Raw genomic sequence first — 15,000 nt, 5'->3', positions numbered from 1 at the left:
TAGCTGTTTTATTGTACTGGTTATTTTTTTCGACTGATACACAGCATTTTGGAATGTAATATCCTAGATGGCTTTTTGATATTTTGTTGGGTTATAACGTGATATAGATACCCTATATAACTACGAATATGCATGAAAATAAACGGGATAAGAGGAATGCAACTCTCACTCCTGTCACGTGAAAGGTATCGCATGTATGTATGTATATTTTTTGTCTAAAATGATGGTAAAAATAAGAAATGCTTAGCCAGAGAAATTTATTACTACTGTTTGTTCCCTGTTCTTATAGCTGAAAGGCAGTTGAAAGATTTTTTCTTATGTATATGAAATGTCACATACTTTGTTAAATTGAATTAGAAGCGCAAGATATTTGCGACTGACTTGATCTCAGGGAATCTCAGGGAATCGCTTAACTTCAACTGACCCAGTATGAGTGGGAGCAATAATATACTAATTGTCGTATTCGTCGTAGTAGTGGTAGTCGTAGTAGTAATAATAGTAGTAGCAGCAGCAGCATTAGTAGTAGAAATAGTAGTAGAAGAAGAAGAAAATGTAGTAGAAGAAAAAGAAGAAGGAGAAGAAATATTCGTGTACCTGTGCGGTGCAGATTATGTCCTTTTTAACGATAGTTTTTTCTATTGTAAAATCATGTCAGGAAAGACTTAGGCCTCGTAAAAATAAAATAAATAAAATAAATAATCTGAAATAAAACGTGAGGGGGGGGTTTGTCGCCGTACAAAAACGGAGAGGAAATGCCCGGGCAACGAAAACAAACGAGAGGGGAATTTTATGTGCACTTGTCCAAGGCAGGAATGCATCTCTAGTACTAAAAATAGTAGCGTCAGTACCTATACCTATAAAACCTTATCTGGAAGAACTATAAATGCATGAAGTGTAGGCTTCATAGGGAATGTAGTTATCCAAAGCGATTTTCTTGTAAAAATGAGGAAATATCACTTTTCACTTTCCGTCTGGTGATCTCGGCGTGTAATATCTTGTCATGTTTACTACTGACAGATTTTCTGTTGCTACCCTTATCATCATCGTTATTGCCCTTACTAATATACTATGCGTATGTTACTATTATTTTCATTCACATTCTTATCATCATGGTTAATATTATCATAATTATGTGGAAGGGATAAGGAGGGAGGGAGACAGGGGTGGAGGCATGGGGAGGGGTGGGGCGTTGATCAGTTACACCTGGGATAATTATTAGAGGAATCGAATTGCGTAACGCGGATCGTTGGTGTCGATACAGAGTGCCAATGGTGTTGGGTATATAACAAATGTTAGGCTGCGGAAGTCTCTCTCTGTCTCTCTCTCTTCTGCTTCCTCTCCCCGTTCATGTTTCTTTCTTTCCTATCCTTCTTCTCCACACAAGCTTATTGTATTGACATTGTGTGCCATTTAATACGGTGTAAAATGTCCGCCCTTCTCAAAACACGATACTGTACAGATGTTATGGTTTATATCTGAATGTAGTCCTGTGTGTATCTCTGAAGGCAGCGTAGGTTTCATAGGTTTTTAAAATATATTAATAATGGTATTAGGATAATGATGATAAAGATGATAATGCTGATGATAAGGATAGGGAAACTAAGTCAGCATTGCACTGTAAAATTGGTATATAAAAAGGAAGTTATAACGTTGGTAGATATAATATCTATAGGTCTATGCATGGCCGATCGATCCCACTGCGTATCGGTGCAACAATATGCCATACGCAAAGATAAAACGATAGGTGGACATACAACAAGTGGAAACCCTCTGTCAGTTTTAATATTATGAAAACAAAGAAAAAACGACGAAATAGATAACGGATCAATATCAAAATCAAAATTAATCAAAATAACCGTTTTAATCATCTAGGAAAAAAAATCGAAATAAGAAATAACAAGGAAACATCTAATTCCAGGCTAACCCCGACATCAACATTATAATAAAGTGCAATGCCATTTCCTTTTCAGAACAATAACGACCACTGACGAAGATGGTGACTGCCAAGGTTTGGGTTCTGGCTAAGAGGCCGCTCGGAGAACCGACTCTCGAGGACTTCAAGCTGCAGGAGGAGAAGCTGCCGGCGTGCGGGGAAGGAGGTGAGGCCGAGGGGAACCGGGGGAGAAGGGGCGGAGGTAGGGGAGGGACGGGGAAGGGGGAGGGAGGAGACGGGAGGCGGAAGGGAAGGGGAGGGGAGAAGTGAGGGAGCGACAGGGGGAGGGAGAGGAGGAGAGAGGGAGCGGAAGGGGAGGGGTGAGGGAGGCAAAGGGGGAGGGAAGGGAAGGGGAGAGGTGAGAGGTAAGGGTGGGAAAGAGGGAGGAAAGGGAGGGGAGAGGGAAGAAAAAGGGAGGGAAAAGGGGAGAGTGGAGGAAAGAGAAGGGAAGGGGAGGGGAAAGGCGAGAGGCAAATAAAAGTGTGGGTGGGTGACTGTGCCTCTATATAAGTTTATGTGTTTGTACTACTGCATTAAACTGTTACTAAACCCCCTTTATTTCCCCTCAGATGTGATCATCGAAGCCGAGTGCTTGAGCGTCGACCCTTACATGCGGTATCGGGCACGAATGATTCCCGTGGGAAGCGTTATGGTCGGAGGACAAGTGGCCCGGTGAGGAGCTTTGCCTGTCTCTCCTCTCTCTCTGTCTGTCTCTCCTCTCTCTTCTTACTCCGTTTCCGTTTGTCTGTCTGTCTCTCTTCTTACTCTCTCTCTGTCTGTCTCTCCTCTCTCTCTTCTTACTCCGTCTCCGTTTGTCTGTCTGTCTGTCTCTCCTCTCTCTCTTCTTATTCTGTCTCTGTCTCTGTTTATCTGTCTGTCTGTCTCTCCTCTCTCTCTTCTTACTCTGTCTCTGTTTGTCTGTCTGTCTGTCTCTCCTATCTCTCTTCTTTCTCTCTTGTCTCTGTTTCTCTATCTGTCTGTCTCTCCTCTCTCTCTTCTTTCTATGTCTGTGTCTCTGTCTGTCTGTCTTTCTCAGTCTGTCTGTCACTTTATCTGTCTAACATTCAGTCTTTCTATTAATCTGTCTATCATTATATCAATCGAATTTGTCTATCTAACTGTAACATATTATGAATGACACAAGGAGGATTGAATACTTCGATTTTTAATTAACTAATTTATTTATCTTTAAAATTATCACATGATTATCAATATCATGATGATGATGGTGCATGGACACTACTATTATTATTACTATCTTCTAAAAGATAAAATAAAAAGAAAATAAAAAGGTCGAGATCGAAACTAAAAAATCGCAAAAAAAATGCTGGACGTCTATTCATGTCTAGACACAGGAAAATGTTACTGGTCCCGTTACTTTTTTGTCATTTTAAAGCGTGCGTAACATTTTGTTACGAGAGAGAGAGAGAGAGAGAGAGAGAGAGAGAGAGAGAGAGAGAGAGAGAGAGAGAGAGAGAGAGAGAGAGAGAGAGAGAGAGAGAGAGAGAGAGAGAGAGAACTTTCGTATCTACTCCAACAGCAGCTATATTAGTAAAATAAAATAAAAATGTGATTGTATACCTAATACGTAACATGACTCACCATATCTTGTAGGCTAATTCCGTTGTTAAACCTCATCATCTGAGTACACTCCTCTAACCTCCTTGTTGAGGGGTGGAGGGTTGTTAGCAATGTAACTTTCTTCATTTTTGTCAGCCCATTCTTTCCTTAGTCTCGGCTTTCTGCAAAGATGAGGCGTCTGCACTATAAATACGTCATCTTAGATCTGACCACAAATTCTTAATATCATATGCTTTCCTAGAAAGTTCTTATAATGTGGCACTTTAGTCAACTAATTTTGTCAAATGATACGGTGCTCTGCCGTGCACAGAACGGGTAGCCTTCGATCTTTGAAGAGCGTTCGATGGGAGGCCGCAAACAACGTGAATGATTATACAACCACTGCCAGAAAGGAAAAACTGGCAACTCGAGTATTCTGATTCGCTTTACTTTATTCTAATCATCCGAATCTTGCTATTTGATCTTACATATGTCTGGATTTTTATCTATTGATATTTATTTTCTTTAACGCTATATTGTATATTTTCCGAAAAAATAAATAAATAACGGAAGAATGGAAGGATTAGAGTGCCAAGCGTGAGTTGCCAGTTTTTTTTTCGGGGAGGGGGGGGCTATTGTCTGATAAACATGCAATACCACAAAGGTACCAGATCAGTGTCATAATACTTTTAATATATAATGATACAGGGTGCTTAACGTTTTCAAGGTCTACCGAGAGAGATACATCTCATTCCTAGGTTTGGGGTATTCATATTTCGGACCTTTTGATTCACATAATCCCATGCCAGTCTACAAGGACCAGCTGCTACGTTAGAGTCATCCTTTTTCATACGGAAACACGAGAGGCTTTCTGCTTATCACTCAAGAGCGAGAACGACGTAGGCCTATACAGCCGGGGGTAACGGTCCGGTATCCAAAGTGAGACATCGTAATGTACGCGCAAATTAGCAAATTAAGTAACAATTTGGTGTTTGAGCGCCTGTAGAGTTCGAAGTGACTACGAGCCTCCAAGGACTGTGTATTCCATGACCTCCTTCAACTTGGAAATGCTTCTTCGCCTCTAAGATACAAGACTCCCGTAGGTTTGCTGTGAATTATCCTTCCAATTGTGCTTTCCTTCTACAGATATTATAAACATAACGTCGTGGCGTCTCGTTAGTCTGAAAGGCAATGAAAAAGATTATAGCTTTACTGTCCAGTGGGAGCATACGTGGACACAAGTCAATATATCTATCTATCTATCTATATCTATCTATCTATCTATATACATATATATATGTTATATATATATATATATATATATATATATATATATATATATATATATATATATATATATATATATATATTGTGTGTGTGTGTGTGTGTGTGTGTGTGTGTGTGTGTGGTTGTGTGTGTGTGTGTGTGTGTGTGTGTGTGTGTGTGTGTGTGTGTGTGTGTGTGTGTGTGTGTGTGTGTGTGTGTGTGTGTGTGTGTGTGTGTGTGTGCGTGCGTGCGTGCGTGCGTGCGTGTGTGTGTGTGTGTGTGTGTGAGTGTGTGTGTGTGCGTGTTTGTATGTTTATACTGTATTCATATACCCAATGTGTTCGTACCGAAATAGTTGATTAATATATTAGTTACCCCAATAGTTTTCTTTGGTGTTTGAAAAGAAAACGTTTAAAGTATTTAGGGTACCTAAAGTAAATGTATATATTTCCTCAACTCATTACTGAGCTGGTCCATGTCCAGTTAGGTTTGCAACAAGTACTTGTACTTTGCTACATTGCATTGTTGCATTCTGCTATATTTCTACCCCTCATTCAAGTACATTATAATGCTGTTTTTACATTGTACGGTTACGCTGTATTAATGTCTTGGAAGGTGCATTACACCATTGTATTTACACAGTATTATTGTATTGTAATATTTAATTTTCCACCAGTGTGACCGAGAGCAAGAACCCACAGTAGAAAACATATCAAACTATTCCATTTACACAGTATAATTATCCACCCCCCTTTCCCCTGAGTAATCGAGAGCAAGAACCTACAGTAGAGAATACATTACACTTGCTGTTATGCTCTATTGTTGCATTCTATTTTTGCATCCCCGCTCCCCCCAGAATGAACGAAAAAGAAATCCACAGTGGGAAATACATTACATTGTATTATATTATCCCCCCCACAAGAGTGATCAAGAACAAGAGCCCGTAGTGTACTATTTACACCGTATTATTGCATTCTGTTATTGTATCCCCCCAGGGTTATCGGGAGCAAGAACCCGTTGTATTGTATGCGCACTGTATAGTTGCATTCCATTACTGTATCCTCTCCCTCTTCCAGGGTGATCGAGAGCAAGAACCCGCAGTGGAAGGTCGGGTCCTACATGATGTGCTACACCGGCTGGCGCTCCCACACCCACATCCCGGCGGAAGAGCTGAAGAAGATCGGCTTCACCTACTCCCCTTTGCCTGACCTGAGTGGCATGTCGAAGACCCTAGGTCTTGGAGTCATTGGAATGCCTGGGTAAGTGAGGAAGGAGGGAGGGAAGGAATAAGGTGAAGGTGGGAGGATAAAGAGGAATGGGGAAGGGGAGAGAGAGAGAGGGAGTGAGGTGGAGGTAGGAGGGTAGTGGGGAAGAGGCAAAGGGTGGAGGTGGGAGGGTAGGTAGGTAATTAGGTAAAGAGGGTGTAATGGTTACGACTGATGGTTGAATAAAATATCGGCAGAGTTTTTCTGCTTTATTCTAGGCTAGAAGCTGTGGGAGTTTGTGGTGCTGATCGAGCCGATGCTGAGGGCTGAGTGAGTTCGGCCTTTAGTTTTCGAGGTGATCACAGGTCGTTTTTGTACGACATTAGATGAAATGTTACTAAACATAAGAAACTGGAAAACGTGTGCACGTAGGCATCTATGAACAGCACAGCTTTCATGAGGTTCCTATGGTCACATGGTCGGACTAGGACATTGGATATGTTTACACGACTAAAAAGCTTCGTGGTAAGAGAACATGGAACTAGAAATACGGGGACATATTGATAACTAGAGTATCGACGATAATAATGATTACAAAAGCAGTCATACAGATAGTGCAGTTTCTAATGAACATTTTCAGTATATACAAGATATAAGTTTACATATGGTTATAAAGTAATTGGCAAAAATAACAGTAAGGGTCAGAATTGCTTGCTCTGGAGGCAGTTTGTCAGTGTCGTCTCGTTCAGGGCGCAGGACACGTTGGCGCCGGCGATAGACGGTAAAGCACAGTGTACTGTGGGAGGCCTGGGTCGAGGAAGAGGTGGGGGGTTATTAAAGAGGGGGAGGGAGCAAAAAGGGGAGGGAAAGAGGTAAAGCTAGAGTAAGTTGGTAAGTAGATGAAGCAGACACAGCAAGAGACGAACAGGTTCGATTGTAAAATTTAGGAAAGACAAAATAATAATAAAAAACAATAAGGGCTAGGAATCGAACAGGAAAAAATATGAAAACAGGAGAGAAAGAAAGGAAGTCAAATAAAATAAAATAAAACGGGAAATACTGCTAGATTTGAAAAAGAAACAAGAGAGAAAACGGTCAAAGAAAGGAAGAGGTTGAAGGTTATGACAGAATGAGAGAGATGGAAGAAAGAGGAAATTGTATTTTAATGATATATAGGACACGCTTTCATTCCCAAGCTCTTAAAAAGTTCCCAAGCTCTATAAAAAATATAAACAGATACTCACCCTTCACTCACAGAGTATCGCCCTCCCCCCACTCCTTCCCATCCCTTCCCTTCCACCACCCACACTCACCGCCCATTCAACCTATTGCAGAAACACCGCCTACTTCGGCTTCCTCGAACTCTGCAACCCGAAAGAGGGAGAGACCGTGCTGGTGAACGCTGCTGCCGGAGCTGTCGGGAGCGCGGTGGTCCAGATTGCCAAAATTAAAGGCAGGTTAAGGGATACATATGTATGTATATACATATGCATATACATATACATATACATATATGTGCACACACACACACACACACACACACACACACACACACACACACACACACACACACACACACACACACACACACACACACACACACACACACACACACACACACACACACACACACACACACACACACACACACACACACACACACACACACACACACACACACACACACACACACACACACACACACACAGGTACGTACACAAAACCTAACTCCTCCCCTCCTCACTCCCCCAGGCTGCAGGGTGATCGCGTCCGCCGGCTCGGAGGACAAGTGCGCCTGGGTCAAGGAGCTCGGGGCCGACCACGTCTTCAACTACAAGACCGCCAATATCGACGAGGAGCTGAAGAAGGCGGCGCCGGAGGGAATCCACTGCTATTTCGACAATGTGGGTGGATGTGGGCGTGGGCAGATATGGGTGTGGGTCGATGGGTGAGGGGGTTGCTGAGGGCGCAGTAAACGTGTGGATGGTTGGCTGTGGGCGTGTGTGGATGGATGAGAGGGTGGCTGTGGGCGTATTAAATGTGGGCGTGGGTGACTGTAGACGTGGGTGAATGTGGGCGTGAGTGGATGAATGAGTGGGTGGGCGTGGATGAGAGTGGGTGGAGGGGAGGAATAGGAGAGAATGGAAGAGGGGTGAAAGGGAAAAGGGTAGGAGGGGAGATGGAAGGGGAGGGGAAGGGGGGGAGGTGAGAGGAAGATAGAGGGTTAGAGGAAAGAGGGGGGTGGATAGGGGGTGAAGGGGTGGGGGGAGATTAGAAAAGAAGGAAGTATGAGAGAAAGGGAGAAAAATGGGGAAGGGGTATTGGGGAGAGGGGGGAGGGTAAGACAGACAGAGAGTCAGGAGTAAGTAGGAGAAAAAAGGGTAAAGGAGAGATAAAAAGAGAGAAAGATGGAGAGAGAGAGAGAGAGAGAGAGAGAGAGAGAGAGAGAGAGAGAGAGAGAGAGAGAAGAGAGAGAGAGAGAGAGAGAGAGAGAGAGAGAGAGAGAGAGAGAGAGAGAGAGAGAGAGAGAGAGAGAGAGAGAGAGAGAGAGGAAGAAATAATAGGCTCTAAATATTAATGCTTATTTTTTTTTTTTTTTTTTATAGATTTAAGAATGTATATAGCTCTTTTAATAAGTGATTTTTTTTCCAGTGAATGGTCACAAGTTTGTTGTTACGGTAACTTAAGAATCACTTTTAAATCGTTTTTTTTAAGCGATTTCATAATCCTTATAATCCGCTAGTAAATCACTGTTATCTCATCACTCATATTCTCATTATCTGACATGGTCTATTAATGGCTCATTTTCATCTCACATTCAGTTTCATGTTATTCACTCTCTGACTCACTTCATACTTTCATCGTCTTCCAGTCTCTCATATTCGCCTCACATTCTCCTCAAATGGATAATCCTCCTCATAAATAACGACTGATAACTCACTTTCCCCTCATCTTCTCCTCAGGTGGGCGGCGATTTCACTCTCCACGCCCTCCGGCACATGGCTGTCCACGCCCGCATTTCGGTCTGTGGCGCCATCTCCACTTACAACAACGAGAGCAAAGACCAAGGAAAATTGATTGCTAATAGTATGTAATGTGGTGATGTTTTGATGAAGGTGAATGATGGTGAGGGTGGTGGTGGGGATGGTGAGGATGGTGGTGGTGGCAGTGCTAATGGTGGGGATGGTGGTGATGACGGTGGCATTGATGATGGCAGTGATAATAGTGAGGATCGTAGTGGTGGAAGTGGTTATGGTAGAGAGGGTGACGATGGTGATACTGATGCTTTGGTGAGGTGATGGTGAGGGTAAATGATGGTGCTGGTGATGGTGACAGTAGCAGTGATGATGGTACTGTTGATAATGATGGTTGTTATGATATGCTGATAAGGTCATTGTGAAAATGATGATAGGAGCGATGTTAAGATAATGAGTATGATTGTGGTTATGATAAAAGCGATAATGATGGTTATTATGATGGTGTTGATCATTAGCATATTAGTGACATGACTTTTTATAAGTTAAAAGTAAAAGTAACGGATCATTATAATATTGATAATATATATATTGACAATGATGGTGAGGATGACAATACTTGAGGCTGAACCACCATACATGTCACAACATAGAACGATAACATCACACTAGCCCTTTTTCGTTTCACAATTAAAGGATCATTTTACTACCTTCCTTTTACAGAATTAACTTAATTAATTCAGTCCATTAAATTGCATTCACCCAGACTTCAATAATCACAGTCCCCATTCCAGGTGCATCCCCCGGTCAACTTTACCAATGAACCACTTTCTCCAACAGGTCCATACGACACTTCTCTCTTGATCACCAGACAACTACGTATTGAAGGGTTCCTGGTTAACCGCTGGCTAAACCGCTGGTTGGAGGGACTCACGCAGATGAAGCAGTGGGTGCAGGAGGTTAGTATATCTGCTTACTGGTATGTGTGTTAGTACGTTTATGTGGATGTTACGGTTGAATGAACATATATGTTTCTTTGTGGATGATCCAACTGGCTGAAAAGAAGGTTAACTTGTGCCTGTATATTAGTGTGTAAGTATTTTTCTGAGCATACCTTTTTAGAGTCACGGACTCTTTTAAGAATCTGATAAAAGCTATGGAGCCCCTCCCCTAGAAATATTCACAAAAACGCGATTTATCGAGATTTGCTTGTCTCGTGTATATATATATATATATATATATATATATATATATATATATATATATATATTATATATATATGAGGTAAGAATTATTAAACTTTAAAGTTATCAATAAAAAATCGTTAATGTAAATATTTTTAACTGAGACTCTGAAACCTATGCATGGACCCCAGGTGAAAAAAACTGCTTTGGATGATTAAGTGTATCTTGGTATATTGTTATGTCTTTAATCTTAGACTGAATGCATATATATGAGTATCGTCCAGAGAATAGTCGACTAGTTTACAAAGAATATTGGTATATTCCAGTATGTCATTTTTCATTTGTATATGTTATTCTTTCTAACTGCACCCTGCTTGATCATACAAGGAATTAGGATGGTGTATTCTAAAGTATTGGCGTGTCTATTAGTTTCTTGATATATATTCTTGTGCTCGGTACCAGACAGAAAATGTATGACACATAAATCGCAAAAGAGAAGCAATACAGTCATCACATACAGACAATGTAATACAAAGGGAAATGTATTTCCAATATTTATATGATCAGCATATATGAAGCAAGGATTATGCTGGTTGTAGGATTTTCTGAAACACGAGAAGATAAATATCAAAGATGTGAAAACAGAACTTCTTGATTAATATCCATATGTAATCTACTCCATTTTGATTTTACATAATCATCTCCGACATAGGAGATATCAGATCCATAGATATTTTGCACCATCGAGTACTTTGCAAGTCTTTAAATCCAAGTAGATATTTTTCTTTCATTGTTCTTCCCCGTCCCTTTCCCTTCTTCTTCAACTACCATTATTTTAGAAAATCCTTATTCCTTTGTTCTCTCACCAATTCGCAGAATAATTATTGAAGTCTTTTCTTTGAACAGGGCAAGTTGAAATACAAAGAGACGGTCACACAAGGCTTCGAGAACATGCCCAAGGCTTTCATCGGGCTGTTCCATGGAGAGAACATCGGAAAGGCTGTTGTTATTGTATGAAAGAAAAAAATTGGCAAAATCGAAGAGACACGGTTGGTATTCTGTGAAAGCTAACTGATATCGAAAAAATGCCGTCATAATATAAAGAAATGAGTACACTTTGTAGAATCTGCTATGACGTAAAAGTTAATAAACATCGGGGAAAAAACTTTTGACTCTGTATGAACAAAAGTTAATTGACAACACCGGAGGATCTGTTGTACTTGGTGAAAAAACTCAGGGCATTGGGAAAGCTGCTATCATTGTGTAAAAATTAATTAACAACACTAGGAATCAGTCATTGTGAAAAATCAGTAGCTTGTTTATGCTTGAATAACTTTTTATTTTTGTATCATATAACGATGGTCTATTGATTTTTTTTTTGCTATTTATTAGAATATATTTTTTAAAGAGCACACAGACACACGGTATACAGTTAAAATGTAATGTAGAAAGTACAATGTAAGTTATGCTATTTCTATGTTTTTTACTTTTACATAAAGTTACATAAAGAACATGAAGTTAGTAATGGATTGATAAGATCAACAAAATATTAAAGGGAAAATATACGTACAAATAAGAGCATACAGATTAATTAAACAAATAAAACTTTTTTGTGTTGGTTGATGTGCCAACTTTACAAATAAAGTTTATATTTGTTAGTTGTATAGTTTTATTTATCTTTTGATAAGCAAATGGAAATATGTATATATATTTTCAAATCGAGAATGTATTGTTATAAAATCTATCATACAGACACACACAATATTTACATATCGTATATACTGCTCCTTATTTACAAGCATACAGCTATATTTGGACGAAAAAATCTCACCATATAATATAGTCTTTATTTCAGAGTATATAAGAACATATAAACCTTTACCCTAAGAGATATATTGTACCCTATAAACTTGATCTCTGCTCCTATGAAAATAATAATACAAAGAGTATTATGCGGGTTAAAGAAAAATGTGAAATGTGTATAAACATTGCTACGCCCCTCCCCCCCCACACACGCCTTTTCTATATTCCATATTATATTTCCCATTCATCTCCTACCCACTCATCCCCGCTAATATCTTAGTCTTTTATCCCTCCCCGTAACAGTTCATCTTCCTCCCTCTCTCTAACCCTCTCCCTTTGTGTCTCCTTCTTCCTCCCGTTGCCCAATTCTCTCCCTTACTCCCCCTTCCCAAATTCCTCGCTCTCTACCTTTCTTACATTTCACCTTGTTCCCTCCCTTTTACCCTTCCCCTCCAACTCTCGATATATCTACTCCCTCGCTCCCTCTTCTCTCCCCACCCCCCCTTCCTTCCTTATCATCTTCCTTCTTCCCCCCTCCTTCCCCCTCCCTCCTCCTCTCCGTTCCTTTCTTCCCTCACCCTTTTCTTCTCCCCTCCCCTCCTTCCCTTCCTTTCCTCCTTCCTCCTCCCTCCTTAATTACTTCCCTCCTCCCCCCCCCCCTCTAACCCCCTTCCTTCCTGCTACCTCCCTCCATCCCTTCTTCCCTCACTCCTCTTGAACTACAGGGTGCCAAAGGGTCACCTCTCGGCCCGGGCACTCGGCAATACTCTGCCAGTGCTGGGAGCCCCTTGGCGTGGTCCCTAGGCCGAGGAAGGCTTGGCCGACGGTCGCCTTTCTCTTGGTCCATCCCAGCCGTATCAAGTTCAGTTCTATCCAGTGTTCGTTTATCTAGAAAAGAAAACGGGAGGGGTGGCTGATGATTAAACCTGGGAAAGAAAACGCGAGATTCAACTTGGGAAAAACGGGAGAGGAAGTTGGAAATTAAACCTGGGAGAGAAAACTGAAGAGATGGCTGAAGGAAGATTAAATCTAGTAAAGAAAATGGGAGAGGTAATTGATGATTAAATCATTGAAGAAAACGGGAGAGGCGGTTGGAGATTAAACTTAAATAAAGAAGAGAGTGATTGAAGACTAAACCTGTAAAAGAAACCGAATGAGGTGGTTGAAGATTAAGGCCAAGAACAAAAAAAAAAAAAAAAAAAAAAAAAAAAAAAAAAAACAAAGAAAAAAAAGGAGAGGCGGTTGAGAGGAAATTCAGATGTTTCTGTTGATTTGTGTGTCGTTAAATTGAATCCATGTATTTCAGCAGTAGTCCACTATGCTGTGGAGTAATATGATGACACTGTAATTAAAGAGAGAGACCGAGAGGAAGGACGAGAGAGAGAGAGAGAGAGAGAGAGAGAGAGAGAGAGAGAGAGAGAGAGAGAGAGAGAGAGAGAGAGAGAGAGAGAGAGAGAGACAGACAGAGAGAGATAAACATACAATAAAACAAAGAGAACGAAAAGTTGAAAACATACAAAAGAAGTATTCCATCAAACATTTTCTTTTTTAAGAAAGTAACAATTTCAGTAACAAAATAAAGCATTCTTAAACATTTTGGAAAAGCAATATTCAGTAATAGCAACTTTACTGTTGAATTTTATTGGAAAGGCAACCACAACATTGAAAGACAACAACTGATAACAACATTTTTAGCAATATGGAATCCAGTATCAAATAAAAATGTCACTATCAATGAATCTGTATGAACATTATAAACAAGTAATTATAAGAGATATTTGGCAATAAAATGTCAATAAAAAGAAAAAAAGGTAAAAAGACAAAAAATAAGTAGGAGGAATAACAAACACATAAAGAACAACACTAATGCAAAAACTAGAGAAGGAAGCCAAGAAGCAAACCAATAACAAACAATATGAAATAAATACAAACAAACACATACGCACACAAACGCACACTTCCCTCCACCCACTCACCTACACTCCCTCCCACACACGCATCCCCCCCCCCCCCCACAAACATACACCCAACCGCACTTCCACCCCACCTTGTCCTGAGACACATCGAAGATAAAGGGCGCATTCCACACCGGCTTGAGACCGAGCGCCGCCTTTGTGGTGTTGACATCCTGGATCTCTTCGCCCTTCCTCATGATCACTTCCACGTGGTACTCGCCCGAATTCTGGGGTCAAAGGGGGTGCTGTTGGTGTTATCATTAGCTTTTTGGCGAAGTTGTGTTGATGCTCGGGGGTGTGAGATTTTTTTCTTTCTTTTTTTTGTAGATGTTCGATGGTGTACAATTGTGTTTTATTATTAGTGTTATTATTTCTTTTTGGGCGAAGTTGTGTTGATGTTCAGTGATATGAGATTAAATGTTGTTATTAGTGTTGTTATTTACCTATGGAGAAGTGTTGATGTGTTGGTTCGCTGGTTGATCGATAGGATTGGCGAAAAATTATTGATAATGGCGATGGATTATTTTTATGGTGGAGTGCTCATGGGTTGCCAGTGAGCTGATTTGATTTTGGGCGGTTTGGGTCATGGTTGATGGTAATGGAATAACACCGGGCTTCGCTGTTGCGCAACCTAGTGAATAATAGAATAATAATAATGATGATGATGATGAAAGTAATGATAACAATGGTAATAGTAATAATGGTAATAACAGTAAACATTAATAATAGTCAATCATAAAAATACTGGCAATAATAACAATGATAATAATACAATAATATTACTATTATTAATATATTTTTCCTTCCCATCTCACATTACTTTAGTTATTTTTACGATAGTCTTCCACTTTTTTCACTGGTTTTCTGTAACGGTCTTTAAGATTATATATATTTTTTAATTATGAATCTTTATTGTACATTTTCTTAAGACGCTGTTATTAATCTTATTAATTCTAATATTTTAATTCACTTACAGTATTATTAATTGTATTTCGATTTCACTTTAAGTACTAAATGACACATTTTATGCATGTTTACCCTTTCTTTAATTATGTTACGTTTCTTTTCTGCTGCTTTTAGTTTTATGCTTTTGTGTTTCTAACTGTACTTATTTAGCGA

General features: G+C 40.1%; 2 protein-coding genes across 2 annotated transcripts in view; one reads left to right on the top strand and one right to left on the bottom strand.

The window, feature by feature from the left end:
• The window catches only part of LOC119583618 (prostaglandin reductase 1-like), a 16,615-nt gene extending 5,074 nt beyond the window's left edge, over nucleotides 1-11,541 (top strand). The window contains exons 2-9 of the mRNA XM_037932202.1: nucleotides 1,971-2,099; nucleotides 2,503-2,605; nucleotides 5,836-6,018; nucleotides 7,299-7,417; nucleotides 7,717-7,868; nucleotides 8,928-9,051; nucleotides 9,780-9,898; nucleotides 11,030-11,541. Coding sequence (XP_037788130.1) covers nucleotides 1,994-2,099; nucleotides 2,503-2,605; nucleotides 5,836-6,018; nucleotides 7,299-7,417; nucleotides 7,717-7,868; nucleotides 8,928-9,051; nucleotides 9,780-9,898; nucleotides 11,030-11,140 — 1,017 coding nt within the window. The 5' untranslated portion in view covers nucleotides 1,971-1,993 and the 3' untranslated portion in view covers nucleotides 11,141-11,541. The remainder of the gene's footprint in view (nucleotides 1-1,970; nucleotides 2,100-2,502; nucleotides 2,606-5,835; nucleotides 6,019-7,298; nucleotides 7,418-7,716; nucleotides 7,869-8,927; nucleotides 9,052-9,779; nucleotides 9,899-11,029) is intronic.
• A 1,039-nt stretch (nucleotides 11,542-12,580) lies between these two features.
• LOC119583616 (synaptotagmin-10-like) overlaps nucleotides 12,581-15,000 on the bottom strand; it is a 21,047-nt gene continuing 18,627 nt past the window's right edge. The window contains exons 9-10 of the mRNA XM_037932198.1: nucleotides 13,974-14,108; nucleotides 12,581-12,814 (exon numbers count right to left, since the gene is read on the bottom strand). Of these exons, the coding sequence (XP_037788126.1) occupies nucleotides 12,632-12,814; nucleotides 13,974-14,108 (318 nt within the window). The 3' untranslated portion in view covers nucleotides 12,581-12,631. The remainder of the gene's footprint in view (nucleotides 12,815-13,973; nucleotides 14,109-15,000) is intronic.

The sequence above is a fragment of the Penaeus monodon genome, chromosome 17 (genome assembly GCF_015228065.2).
Source record: "Penaeus monodon isolate SGIC_2016 chromosome 17, NSTDA_Pmon_1, whole genome shotgun sequence".
NCBI classification, from domain to species: Eukaryota; Metazoa; Arthropoda; class Malacostraca; order Decapoda; family Penaeidae; genus Penaeus; species Penaeus monodon.
This window is presented reverse-complemented; position numbering and strand designations above follow the sequence as displayed.